Here is a 15,000-nt window from a genome sequence, read left to right on the forward strand (position 1 = left end):
TCAGCACTGCTGGACTGTCGCACAGCAGAGACCCTCCGAGTAACGCTTTGTTGCCAGGTCGGTCGGTCTATTAGAATAAATATCAACACTTATATTAACTTGTAAGTGATAAAAATATTAAAATATTATTAAACTTTATCGTATTCAATATCATTTCGAATTTGAATAATTTCAATTACAAAGTCTTTTCACAGATATAGCTCTGTGTAATATAATTCCGCTTTTTGTGCAATCGCTTCAAAGCCGGGCAAGAAATGAGTTATGGCACCCCATTTTTATGTACCCACTCATCTTCGTATTTCGTATGTAAGAGTATAGATAAAGTTCATTTACACACGAATTACATTTCCTTTATGGTATAAAAAGTGTGATTTGGGGGTCAGTTAATTAAACAAACGTACATTTACCCAACAAAATGGCGTGAAAACAAATAATTGAAGTGGGCGCAAAAATAATCAAGTTTTCTGGTCAAATTAAAAACCCGTCTTGGAATTTAACAAAACAAACAGCGCTAATCTAAATCAATATGTAAAGGTAATGTGTTAACAAACAATAAACACACTATTGACAGATTTTCTGCGCGATGAAAATCAAGTCCATTGTCCGGAATGGTCAGAAGTCTAGCTGTCCCATTGTCTTGTGTCTTATCGAAACCTAAGTACACTTGTTGAACTCTTTTATTTATATTAAATAAAAACACGTGTAGAACTACATCCTTCATACCGATTTCTTTCAAACTGCCGTAAAGCGAGTAAAAATGAGGAATTTTCTCTCTCCCTAGCAATTAGTCGGTTCATATTTCAAACAGTGATGACTTACACACAAGTCTCCTTTTCCTCTTTTTCATAGCCGTTGAAATATGAATTTTAATAGTTTTAAAACGACAGTAATTCCGGACAACTTAACACAAACACACAAGCCCCCAGTCATTGCGGTTTCAGTCTGTTATCATATATGTAACAATCGTTTGTCAGTATCCTGTGGAAAGCTTAGTCAGTGATTGTGCCTGGCGTAGAGAGACTGGATAATTGTACCTCTAACACAGTACCAATGATACAGAAATCCTTACCACTTAACGCCGTTCAATTTTCAATTATTGTAATAAGCAGATTTTAAAATATGAGTACTTCTATAAGTGGACAATATATGAGCAACTGCTATTATTTTTCTGTTTCCGAAACTAATTTACTAACAGTCTACTTCAGAGTCTCCCTCTCTCTCTCTCTCTTTCTCTCTATCTGTTTATCTCTCTCTCTCCTCATCTGTCGACAGTCATTGAAAAGAAAAAAGGATTATCAAACAAAGAAGAAATTCTATATATTATTTCTTAATTGTTGGACAATTGTAACATATGTCCTGTTAATCTATATCGTAAAGATTTGTTCTCTTGTGTTTTTACCAGTGTCATGAATCTTGTGTCATAAACATGTCTGCAGATATATTTGTGTAAATACACCAGTCATAAATTTAGGAGAGACGAAAAAAATCAAATTTTCTTCACAAGAAATGATAAAGGAATAAAACAGAAATGTCAATATTTAGAAAAAGACAGATGCGCTGAAGTGGCTTGAAAGAAGTCTTATACGGATATCGTTACGACAAAGATGTGCGAACTGATATGGATGCTTTATATCAATATCAAATCAAACTCGGCGTTAATTCTACAAGACAGGAAAAAATTTGTCTCTCAGCTGTTCGAGCTAATAGTTTGCATTCTCATGTGCCCAACAAACCAGTTACTTAGAATTAATGTACAGGTACTAGAAACTATTCGGTGACACCAAAATGGGTGTTCTATTTTTTTTTATATAAATATATGGCACCTGATAACAAAGTTAAATGCTTCTTTTGGATCTGTTAAACTCTTCGTAATTGTACAATTTAAGATATGGCTATCACTTGAAAGCCTCAAGAATCTGTTGGAATTCAAACTAAATTTAGTCAAATCTCAGCAATTGAAACATTTTATCTATCAATTTAACCTGTAAATGTTCGAGAGCATCTTCAATGGTGGATTGTAACGTCGTGGTTGTTTATAAACCACTAAGGCACGCTAGGCGGGACGGCATTTGTAAAGACAAGTTGTTACGTGAAATATAGATATGAAATGGACAAATTGTCATAACAGCAATTTACAGTGCTTTGAATCGTTATCTCAGAGACCACGATTAGTAAGGACGGCGATAACGTTACCAGGATTGTACAACATCTGAAATCCGTCTTAACTTTTAGTGACATTAGCAATGCGTCAACTTTGTGTTACTATTTTACTGATAAGAAAATACCCCAAAACTATAATGAAAATAATACAATGGATACCATCTGTAAGCGAAAAAACTATAGGTACATGTATCCATCTGGCAAATATTCGTCAGAAAAACGCCTATTCGCATAACATTTCCACAAAAATAAATATTCATTTGAGGAGGGTACTATTGATGAATTTAAAGAAATGCCAATCAAATGCGTAAAAGGCGATTCTTTATACACACGCAAGCGCTTGACAGTACGTGTCATTTTCAGCAATGCGATACCAACTGAATGCAGTTTATGATTATTTACCAGTGTAACGGAAAGAGGGGGTGGAGCTTACTTCAAGAGCGACACGCAATTGGTCGAGTGGGTAAATATGAATATGTATGTTCACAATATCTCGCTCCAAATGTTTAAACTCTCTGTATAAGATTTATATAATTGTGTATACACGCTGTATTGTGTTTTTAGGATAAAGACTGCACAATGATGGAATCACCTCTCTCGCACAAACTGTCCCCGCCACGAGCCCACACGAGCCCAGGACCCACCCCAGGGACAATCAGCCTCACCCACGGGATGATAGCTACAGTCAACCAACACAACAGCCTCCTGAGCAAACTTCACAAACCAACGACATACAGTTCTCCCCCACCTGTGGCCTGCAACCCTGACAATAATGTCTGCAAAGTCATCACTTACCGTGGGGAAAAGGTGGCCGCTTTCACTGTGAATGGTGTGGAACTTATCTGCCTCCCCCAGGCATTTGAACTTTTCTTGAAACATTTGGTGGGGGGACTGCATACTGTGTACACTAAGCTAAAGAGACTGGACATCACCCCTGTGGTTTGTAACGTGGAACAGGTCCGCATTCTCCGGGGCCTGGGGGCCATACAACCCGGAGTCAACAGATGCAAGCTTATCTCATGCAAAGAGTTCGACATTTTGTACGACGACTGCACCAATTCAAGGTACGTCAGAGTTACTATTTTATAATTACCGTCCAGTGACCGTGAGACCATTTTAGGGTAAGTATCTTTATTTGCTTTTACGTGTGTCATTAAATCCTTTACACATTTTGTCGTAATAGGTCGAGTTCTTTGTAGCATCATTTATACAAACATTGCCCACTGGTCCGAGATCAATTATACAAACATGCATTAAAATAAATTGATATATGGACCAAAAAATAAAGAAAACCATTCACAAGTTTAAAATTCTTATGTTTGAATTTTTCCATTGAAATGTCTTCAATCAATTCACCTCAATAGTTTATTGAATTTTAAACAAACTAATGAAAAATATTTGAGTGATAATAACTTTGTAACTTTTTGTTTTGTTAAATCAATTCCTCTTTTGATGTCTTCCCGAATCGCTAACGCTGCTATCACTGTGACAAACACTAATCACTGACATCGATTTGTTAAATACGTCGCGAGATCAATTGTTACTATTGTAAACTACGACCCGATAAATCGTAATAATAAAGAAAGAAAATCTTTTTAAAAAAATAAATATTTACAATTCAAGCAATGCATTTTTCAAATGTAATCATTACTTAAAACTATGTAATAATAATGTATAATCTATTTGGCAGGGCGTTTTTCAACTCCGCTTGCTTGCCTTAAATTTTAAATTTTCGTGTTTGAAAATTAATTCTATTTCTATAAGCAATCCCATTGTTTTGCATAGAGTCCTTATGTATTGTCAGTTTGCTAATGTCATAGAGCATGAAGGTATCCACTTGTAATTTGGTAATCAACAATTAATTATCTTCGTTCGAATATGCAATCCCTGTCATGAAATATTCTTTTATCATTCAAATGAGAGGCCATTGATTATTCAATTGTTTTATCACGGGCTGCCATACCCCGTGTCACCTGGGTCAGTTATAACCAGGGTTGCGGACAAGAGTGACGGGGAATCGTAAAATTAGCCCAATCACTGATAAGATACCACTAATTCGCGTAAAACCCTAACAAAGCAATGCAATAAAGCAATCCGATAAAAATGCCGCATAAGTAATAATTACAGAGATAAGAAATCGACAACTATATGATTATTTGTTCTTACAGTGATAAGATTTTAATTGTTATCGGAATTGGTGCTTTGGTAGGAAGGGAAAAGCTTTTGCAAACCTGCAAATGTATTTCAGATTCATTGATAAAGAAGTCAATTTCATTTTTTGCTATCAGAATTACCCAATATAATTTGAAAAAAATTATTCACATTAAACAAGCGTGCGATACTGATTTTATGTTATCAGTTAGTCATTCCTGCCCTAACAGCTGGAAGTGTTAAAGAGATCCACATTGTGTTGACTAATATATCGTGTGTGTTTCACGAAATTGATTAGAAAATATTGTTTTCATTCAAAGCTATTGGTTGTCAAAAAGAATGCAGACACTTAACCAATGTGTGCATAATTCAATTAATGCGCCACACAGAGAACACTTGATACTTTTGGTTGGAAAATGTAACTTTTCTTTATACCAATTATTTGCTTGATACGCATATACATTTCAATAGATTGTTAATTTCCCCATTGTGTTTGAATTTATTACAAAAAGTATGAATAACTGAATCAGTCTTCCCTTGCCTGATATAGAGAAAACATACATTATTGATTGCTTTTATGATTGGGGAGGGAGGGGGGGGCTTGAAATAACAGAGCGTATGCCTAGGTAAAGACACATGAAGAAAGTGTCTTGCCCAGTTTGTCTTTTTTTGATTTGTATTATAATGAACGCAAGTTGTTGGCGTTTTTATCGGGGAGGGGGTGTCTTTAATTGTTGTTGTATTTCTCTTTCTTTCTCTCTTTCAAAAGTAGCTATATAGGACATAAAAAGCAACAATTTAGCAGAAATATCTAACAGAGTTACCGGTCCTGTTCTTGATTAATAAAGCTTTATTTCGCTTATATCCTTGAAGTATATTTATACTTCTTGTTTCTTATGAACACAAGACAGTCAGTGTTGGCTAATTCATTTTTTTCCTCAGCCTAACATTTCCATGTAATATTTGTTCGTGACTTCCTAAGAATTTGACTGTGTGTACGGTTCTGCTATCCGGTGCTTTGTAAGCAGTGAAACAAGTAATTCTGACCACAAAATAAACGAGTTGTGATGAAAAGGGGAAGTTACTCAACGAGACCGGAGACCAATCAGTTTGTAGAGGAAACACAGGTTGGTAAGATAATGTGACAGAAGAAAACATTTATTTATACTGCTTCTCGAGACGAATAAAGTGTCCTGATGCTTCTTTACAGCATTTAGGAAATAGTGCATTACTTATGACAAGATTAGCAATAAATGGGTCGATTAACAATACCCTTCTATGTTGGAATCTGTATATAGAGAGTTGTTAAAGTTGTCTGAATTGTGAAAATGTTAAACGCATATTAGTCTTTACATTGTATATCTTCTTGTCTTATGTACACTATACTGATCTGTTTTCAACGACAATCTCTCGAGATCACTGTGTTTCTTGATAAAATGTAAATAAGCAACTCTCAAAATGAATTATTTAACATTAGATAACATTTAAGAAACAGGATTTTGAAATTGCCTTGATTATGCAATAATATTTCTTTTGTTCAAAGCAGATATGAATAGTTTTTGAGAAGTTATTTGAATAAAGTCTTAAATCAAAAAGAAGTTATGAAAAAAGACAAAACACTTTTAGTAATACGAGTTACATATGCCGCAAAATTATATTCTTTGCTTGAATTGAAAATGGTACATTTATATGAAAATGACCTGAAACTTCTTACTACTATCATATTTCGGCTTATCGTAGTCTATTTATCTTAAACCTAAGACTATTAAATTCAAAAGTTTGTAAAATTTATGTCTCAATAACAAGAAATATTTATTCCGTTTCTAAATCCAGGGATCGTATTCAAAAGTTGTTATTTAAGCATCGATGCCTTCTCTCGGACAAAAATACTTTTCACCAATAGAGGGGGAAAGCATGAAACGAACATTATTCAGAAATTTGTCTTTGATGAGATTTAATCTCATCTAAAATTTGCTTACATTATGAAAACAAATAATAATCAAAGAACGACATTATTAGGGACCAGTGTACTGGGTAGGTGGGTCCGTCGGGATCGACATACCAAATATTGAAAATGAAAGTAGACTAGCGGCTGCGTTCAAGGCATGTCCACACCGTAAATCAATGTCAGAGCATATACTAATATAGCAAGAAAAGAATATTCCGAGGATTTTTAAAATTTTCATTTAAGGTAAAGAAGTTTATGGTGTCATAGGGTCGTAGACTAATCAATTAGCCTACTAAGTTTGTGGCGATTTAACAATAACTAGGATTTGCTTGATGTTTTTTTTACTTACTTTAGACTTGTGTGCTTCATTTTAATTCTGTGCTTCACTAAAAAGAACTTGTATCACGAAACCTTAGAATATTTATGATTTGAAACAGAACGAAACTTAAAAAGTCAAAATTTTCTAGATTTGTAAATAAGTAAAGAACAAACATGTCTGAAGGAGGCGGTGTAAATCATTAAAGCTATCACATTTTAGGGTTAAGTAGCCCACTTACTGCTATGCTCAACAAATAAACTTTACACAATTTGTCATAAATCTAGATTAAAGAGGTGGGCCAGTATTTGCAGCCATTAGAGATAAAGATATTTATTCCTACATATATAACTTGTACTGTCACAAATATAATTTTGTTACTCTGGAAACTAAGTTCACAGATAGTTCCCTTAGAAAGTGAATACAAACTTATCAGCAATGAAATATTATTTCATTCTGTTTCCTTTTCAAATTCTGAAAAGTTTTTATTAACATCACTCTTCGGATGGAGAGAGGTTTATTGTACAGACTTTTCTTTGTGGGTAATGCAAGAGCTAACATTTTATTATCACTAGAGAAATGCATAATGAGGCAATAAGCTCTGGTAACTCTTAGACATGTCAACAATTAGTTTCATTTAATCCGTAGATATGAAATAATAGCATGGTACACCTGGAATTAATTCTGAGCAGTCGACTCACCCATCGGTCAGATTGAAATAAATCAGGGATATGTATGATTTATCAGAGTTGGCCTTTGTTATTCTCTATCCCAGAATTACATGAAACAAACCTGGCAGAGCATTAGCTGTGCTTTGTATTGATTTATTTATCTAAAGATGATAGACCATTTAGCCCTTTGTGATCTTCTACCCAAACTTTTTTAGACCTCCTATGGATGAGAAACTAGCAATATTACCTCAGTTGTTGATAGGACATAAAAATATGTCACAATCGTAAAGTCATTTCTCATATATATTCAATAAAAAAGATTAAGTCGAAGCCGGCCTCTCTGTTTTGCATTTCTAATCAATGATTTTTCGGATTTAAAATGACACCTATTCAATATTGTATGTTTGTAGATATCGGTGATACAGTTATTGACCATCACACAGACAGAAGGTTTAAATGGGAATTTAACCTGTATCTGTTTATCAGAAATGATATTTAGAATAATTCGAAAGTTTCATTAAATGTCAAAGGAGGATTAGCCATATCTTACAGAGGATTGCAAAGCAAGAAATTCTTTTGTGTTGTTTTAGTTTCTCCTGTTAACCTTTTGAAAATCGAGATCATTTTCCTGTTTACTTGAAACAGAAATAGATACATTCAGTGATTATTGGTCATCTTTGCAAGACTTTGAAAATGTGGTATTTAATATGGTATAAAGGTGTTTTTATGATATATTAGACCGTGCAAAGAAGGAATTCTTAAAATTCCATGCATCTCCATTCCTTTGTCATTTATTCTAAGTTTAAAGCTGACCATTTTCAATTTTAATTTTGATGTATGGCATTGTATAATTTATTGGAATGGAATTATAGGAGATATTTAGTTACATTCTTGAGTAACTAATGTGAGTTCCTCGGGATGGGTACAACAACAAAGACATTTGTACATTTGGCTGTGTGGGTAAGATATGTTAATCCCATAAACTTCTGGTTCTCAAAAGATAGAGCTTTTAAAGAATCACACACAAATGTGCTTGTTTGTATGGATTAAGACCTTTTAATCATTCTTAATTGAAATCCCAATCTTCAAAGCCATCCGTAAAGTGAATTGGGCAATGTAAGAGTCACAAGCAAATGAAATTGGACTTGTAAGGCAAATAAATTCAAATGTAATAGCATGTTTCATAGGCTGGGTGTCTAATTCAGAAATGCAAAAATAAGATACTTCTAGTGTAAGTCTTTCATTGATGTACTATTAATTGCATTTTGATGCATATTGTAACAAACGCTAATCACTGTCAGTCTCATGTAAATGTGTCAGAGTTTTTCTGTTTTCAATTCATTAAAAGGTAAAGATGGACAATGGGTAGAAAAGTGGCTTCCTGTAGACAAACTTGTTCAACTATTTCTCAATGGATTCATTTTCTATCAAACCTACTGTTGAGGATAAAACTATTCAAATTGTTGCTTTTTGAGTCATTAAATTGTCCTTAAATAGTTTTTTGAATGACACAGTTGATAGAAAAAAAAATCTATTTCCTGACTTTCGACAAAGAGAGTGAAAAATGAGCGGAAGTGAGGCTGGCTCAATGAAATTCAAGATGTGTCTAAGAAAGAGACAGTGGTTTTAATTGATTTTAACAATGTATGGTATTTTATTTAATCAAATTGAAAATATTCATGGCAAATCTGATTTAATATTAGGCTGGAGTCTGACCAGTAATGATTTTAGGGCTTTATTGATGTTAAAAATGTTCAAATTTGATGTATCAGATGACAGCGAAGAAATTGAAATGAGATTAAGAAACGGACATGGAGTGAGAATCTTACAAATAACTCAGGCCCAAATGGCTGCCCCTGACAGCAGAAAGGATACTTTTTTGACCCTGGACAATAGGCAAAGGAGACCCATTGTTAGCATGTGTCATTTCGGGTAACGCTTGCATCTGTACGATAATCAAATCAAATCAAATGAATCAAAAAGATAAAACCATAAGAATATAAACCCCAGGGCTGTCGAGGGCTGCCCAAGTCATTTAAGTGTTTTAATGTTAGATATTGTTATATTTTGGCGCGATAAGGCTTTGGTGATATTAAAGGATGCGTTTTGTGATACGACAGAGTGTGTCCACCTGTTGTTAAATAGGGCTTTTTTTTTTTAAACAAATTGAAAATGGAAAATGAATTTGATGGCAGAGAAGTGCTGACATTTACGAACCAAATGGCTTGTCCTATTTAGAATGTAAGAAATGGATACAGCTGTCCAGTGTCCTTTTCTTCACAAATTTATTTCAGAATTCTGGTACTCTCAAGATTGTATTGTGTTTCATCAAAAGTTATATCAGGAAAGAAAAATGATAAATGTCCTCTTTGGTATCTTTGATGAAGTCTTCATAATTACTATGTTGAGTTTTAATAATCTCTCTTTCAATTTCTTGAATGAATTCTGATCTGACTCTCTTAATGAAATGGAATCTCACAACAGAAAATTTATGTACTCTGCACAAAAACAATCAGAAGTATTGCAGTAAATCTGAAGAATTCTGTGTAATGACTATTTTTTTGCCGATCCTGTTGCATGACTGTCATCCATTATCCACATATATAGGTTTTATTCCTCTGGAATTTTTCACATTCCATGATATATAATGGATCTGCAGGATGTATATTGTCTGATTGATAGCTTTTATGTCTGTCTTTCTCTTATTATCCAGAAATATCTGATGATTCCAGTTTGTCCATTATTGGAAATTGTGTGTTATTTTCAGATGCTGAGCTTACCAAGTTTTCATTTCAAACACACTCTACTAAGTATTGCAGGTGGATATTAACTGTTTCATGTACTGTTGAAGGTGATTTCTAGTTGTTGAGTACTTTAACAGTGGGATTACTCAATTAGTAGTACTTGTAGTGGTAAACACTTCAGTCACAAAATTCGTGGTCTCTGCTTTTAAAATTGTTCATCGTTGCTAAATCAGGTTGTCAAGCTTTTGACTGGGTGGGAATGCCTCTTTGATTGTGCATAGTTACCTAGTTGGCCATTCCATTAGACAGCAGATAGCTTTTGTTGTTGCTGCCTCTTTCCATCACCTGTCTGCCTGTGATCTGGTGGTATCGGTGGTATACCACATGAAGATGAAATCAATTTTTTCAGTGTTTATCTTCTCCAAAAGAACAAGATGGCACTAAGTCTGGAGATTAAAACCTGAAGCAAATATAATCTAATGCTTTATTTGTCTAGGTGCGTATGAAGTGGAGGTATAGTCTCTATTCATGTCATTTAGCCAGTTCAAATAAAATGTTATGGATAAACAGTTTGGTCAACGGTTTAAAATTCATCTCTATCTCAATGAACAAATTTTTAGTTTTTCTTAACACTTGATTTTAAACTAAACTCTCTTCAAGAACAAAGATACCAAACGTTTGATTCAAGGAACACTTGAGAAATCATTGAACAGAATAAATTTTTTAAACAGAGCAAGTATTTTAAGTGAGATGGGTGTGTCCATTTTCTGTGGTTCTTTGTTGTAATCTTTATTTATTGCATTTAAAATCACATAATAATATGGGATCTGCCTCATAAAGTCCACTAGATTAAAATGGAAACATTAAAAATTGGGGAAAGAACGGTATGTCTTGCAGGGTTTAATGTTAAAAATCTTTTTGCACTGTGGTGCAATCACATTTAATAAAACAAAATTCAATTAGCATGAACAATAGTGTTTGCTTTTGTTACATTTCATATAATTTAAATAACCCACAGATTGTTTCCCCAAACACATTTGCATTCACCAATATAACAAGTTTGCACAAGACTCTAATCTTTTCTATTTTTTGTAACTGTAATCTGACTAAATATTTATGATGGGAAAATGTATATGTGAATAAGACGTTTGTGAATCAGATACTATTGGGACAAGTGGCTTCCTGGGATTTTAATATTTGCTCTGTGAATCGATTCTCTGCAATTCCATGCTGGAACAGACATTTTTGACTTCTAGAGATACAAAAGGCAGCTGGAGAAGTTGTGAAGAACTGTAATTATTTGTTAAATACTATTGAAACCTGCAACATGATTTGGTAATTGTTGACAGAACAGTGTTTGGTGGTTGATAGTAATTGTACTAACATGTTCAGTCAAACAACAGGACTTGTACATCTTGTTTTGAGGACAATATTTTCTTGCTAGAATTAAACCACATTTAACAAGTATTAGCTTTTAAGAGCCCACTGTGGTATAGGATTTCTCTCTCTCTATAAATCAGATTGGCTTTTGCTAATTGTGTGAGTTCAAAGAAGTAACAGGAACAAATTGATGCTGGCCGTTTCCTGACGAGACCTTTATGCAGGATTTGTATCAATAAGATTTTGTGCAACTTCAACCATGAAGTTTAAATAATGGAATAAATTCTTTTGATATCAAATACATGTTAACACCATACAAAATCATTTCACCTATTAAAATAACATCATGAAATTGATTAGAAATGCATCAAAAGGGAGAGCCTGCTCTTTATGTCATTGCCATTGGATTGAAATGTTTTTTTACAAGAAGAATTATTGACAAACTAATTTCTTGTGCTTTGTAAATAATTATGATAAATGTAGATACCGGGAACTGCCTGTGTTGTACAGTGCATGGCTTTTGTAATTTTTACCTCTGAAAAAGTTGCAGATGTATTTCAACTTTGATTTGTGAAACAAGCACCTGTAATTACACAGATATGGAAGTTATTGGCAGTCAGTGGGAAGGGTAAATCATACAGATTAGAATTTGCCTTTATTTGAAATCAAGATAGAATTTTATATCAACAGCTATAACTGATATTGGCCTTTGATGATGGAAATTGTCACGTTATTGTCCCAATAAGGCCGTCACAGACGTAATTAGCTGTAATATTATCACACCATTGAAAAAAACATACATTAAAACATATTGTGCAACTTAAATAGATTTGCCACCATTGTTGATGAACTAGAGTGATCTCCCCTTAAAGGTCTTTAGCTAAAGATGTAGTATGTTTATGGCTAGACTTCTTATTTGAAGACCATTCAGTATCCTGTACTGCCCATCCAGTGTTACTTTTGCTCATTCTCGGTGTTTAGTGTGTGAAATTATCGAAATTTACATCTGCAGTGAATGTCAGTTAAGGGTAAACATGTCCGTTTTAGTCATCTTGTTGATTGAAGGCCTTGTTCTAGTCAAAGTACCTCTAAATCTGGACAGACAATAATTACAACAATTTTTCTGTGTATTCCCAACGTTTTTGAAATCTTTTTCTTGCATTTGATTAAGTTTACAAGGCTGAAAAATGAAGTGCACTGGTACTGTCACTTTCTGCAAGTCTGAAGGAATTGGTTTTTATGTTTTAAATACACTGTATTTCAAGGACTGTTGAACCAAACTGGCTAAATTTCATTGGATTCAAAGAGGCTCTCTCCACATGGTATAATATGAGAAAACTTGCCCATACACTAGATTCTGCTTGATATGAATATACCCATTATGTTTTCCTGCTTAGTAAAACTATGTGACAAAAACAGACGGGGCTGAGTTTTGGAATATATACCCCTTATCAATCATTCTAAATGCTCTCGGAGAAAAAATATATTTAATTCACTTGTCAAAGTTTGAGAACTGTTTCTGAAAGAAACACTGAGTTGGGGAAAAAAGTCTAATATCTATGTAAAATGAGCCATTCACATTAACAGATTCAGAATAAATCATTTGTGCTTGAATTGTCAAATCATTCTTTGTTAGATTTGATTATTTCTTGATTTTATGAATTTCCTCTAAACTACTTTGTTTGGAAAGACTAGTACACTATCTTATTTCAATTCATCATATAATCCTGCGAACGAATTATTTGGATTAAATGGAATAATAAACTAGCTCTGAAATTTCAAGTTAAATTTATTTGCTTTATATAGAACTGACTTCTCTTTGGCTACGAGAGATTGCTATCACCTTTTGTTGACAAAAGATATTTATTTCAATTGTTATTTAAAAAGCATAAAAATCATTGCAAACATAAGAGCTTTTGACAAGAGTGTACAGGTGAAAAGTTCACTTTGTTGCCGTTGAACAAGAAGATGAGACTGGACAGACAAAGAAAAGGCAAGTGTAGCTCTGTCCGGGTTGTGCTCCAGCACGCTCTACATCCCAGTTTTAAAAGGAACAGAGATTCTATTTGTCATTTTCACTTTGTTCACAAAGATATTTTTACACTAAAGGTTTGACCTAAACGGGTATACTTTACTCTTGGTAGAAATTTCATTAATTTCACAAGCTACCATATGTTCTAAGAATTGTTTTTAAAACTTTTACATGCACATTGAGGACATGGCAAATGTTACATTTCCTAAAACCAGAGATCAAATTCTTCAAAATGAATTGTTACCTACGTTGTGAAATTTGCTACTTCCATAGTTTAACCAGATTCATTCAATGAGACAGCTGGTTTATAAAGAAATTTGTGTAATAAAACCCATTTGTTGATCAGTAAGCCGTAAGCATGAAGAAATAGCATTTAAATCTGCCATAAATCGTCAGTTAAATAATTTATGGGTATTCTATCTTCTGTGCATTTGAGTACATGTGTTATTTAATATTTATTTGTTATTTGGGCTCATTGAGAAAGAATTCCGTGTTTTGCACCTGAGTCTGGGTGATCTATAGCTGAAATGACTGATGCACACCTATCATATATTATTTCAACAGTCGGATAATTGTTCACCTGAGCAAATCACAAAGAACAAAAATTCATTTTAAAATGAGTTTTATTTACGTTGTAGGAGCTAAGTAATCACGAAGGCATTTGACACAGATCATATCTAACTCTTAATATTTCATGGGTTGATATGAAAGATAATTCTTTCAGATTCTAGTTGGTTTTTCGTTCCTCGTAAATTTCACGCTGATACTCCACATGAAAATTGATAAAAACTGTCATTAAATGCAAATTCTGTGAAATTGAAAAAAATATAATTCACAGTAAACTGTTGAATCTCCCTTTTTGATAGTCCGGTTTAAATGCTGGTCATAAATTTACTGTTGGTGACCACAGATTGGGTTTAAAGGTGATCCCAGGTGAAGATGCTGTCAGGTGACAATTACACAAATCCAGGTTTCAAATGTAAATCAGTGATCCATTTTCTATTGCATTCAGAATCCTTTTTTTTCCTTCTCTCTCTCTCTCTTTGGCAAAATATCATATTTGAAATTCAATTTCTTCTTGATATGAAATGAATTTCTTTGAATGTTATGCAAAGTTGTCTCCCTTGTTGGAATATGCTGATTGTTGTGTTAGTCCCTTACTAGTGATTCCAGCTGTCCGTCAATCAGTCTGTCCCACCTAGTTATACTTTCACTTTGAAAACAGCCTCTGACATTCAAGTTCAACAAGATATATATTATGCAACATTGAGCTTGGACAGTGACTGCCTGGGAATACCAAGTGTTAAAGGGTTTTTCATATTTTAGCTCACCTGATCCGAAGTCTCTTATGAGCTCTCCTGATTTAGATTTTTCTGTCATCATGCAGTCAGTCATTGTTTGCTTTAACTTTTCACCTATTTGAACCACAGGGAAAACCTTAGCACAAAGCATTCCTTGGAGAAAGGAGATTCAAGTTTGTGTAAATGAAGGGTCATGACTATTTCCAAGGAACTTTTCAAAAATAGGGAGGGTTATTAAAAAATCTTCTCAAGAACCGCAGGACCAAATAAGCCAAAACTTATCTGGAAGTTTCCTTA

The 15,000-nt window shown here is 33.8% G+C and overlaps 1 protein-coding gene across 2 annotated transcripts in view; it reads left to right on the forward strand.

Annotated features, from left to right (window-relative positions):
• Window positions 1-2,517: 2,517 nt before the first annotated feature.
• Window positions 2,518-15,000, forward strand: part of LOC125678611 (dachshund homolog 1-like) — a 35,350-nt gene continuing 22,867 nt past the window's right edge. The window contains exons 1-2 of one of the 2 annotated variants that reach the window (XM_056155839.1): window positions 2,518-2,623; window positions 2,725-3,224. In XM_056155839.1, the coding sequence (XP_056011814.1) occupies window positions 2,740-3,224 (485 nt within the window). In that variant the 5' untranslated portion in view covers window positions 2,518-2,623; window positions 2,725-2,739. Of the gene's footprint in view, window positions 2,624-2,660; window positions 3,225-15,000 lie in introns of those variants that run through there. The other variant, XM_048917183.2, reaches the window with a different exon arrangement.

This window comes from Ostrea edulis, chromosome 2, assembly GCF_947568905.1.
Source record: "Ostrea edulis chromosome 2, xbOstEdul1.1, whole genome shotgun sequence".
In the NCBI taxonomy this organism is placed as follows: domain Eukaryota; kingdom Metazoa; phylum Mollusca; class Bivalvia; order Ostreida; family Ostreidae; genus Ostrea; species Ostrea edulis.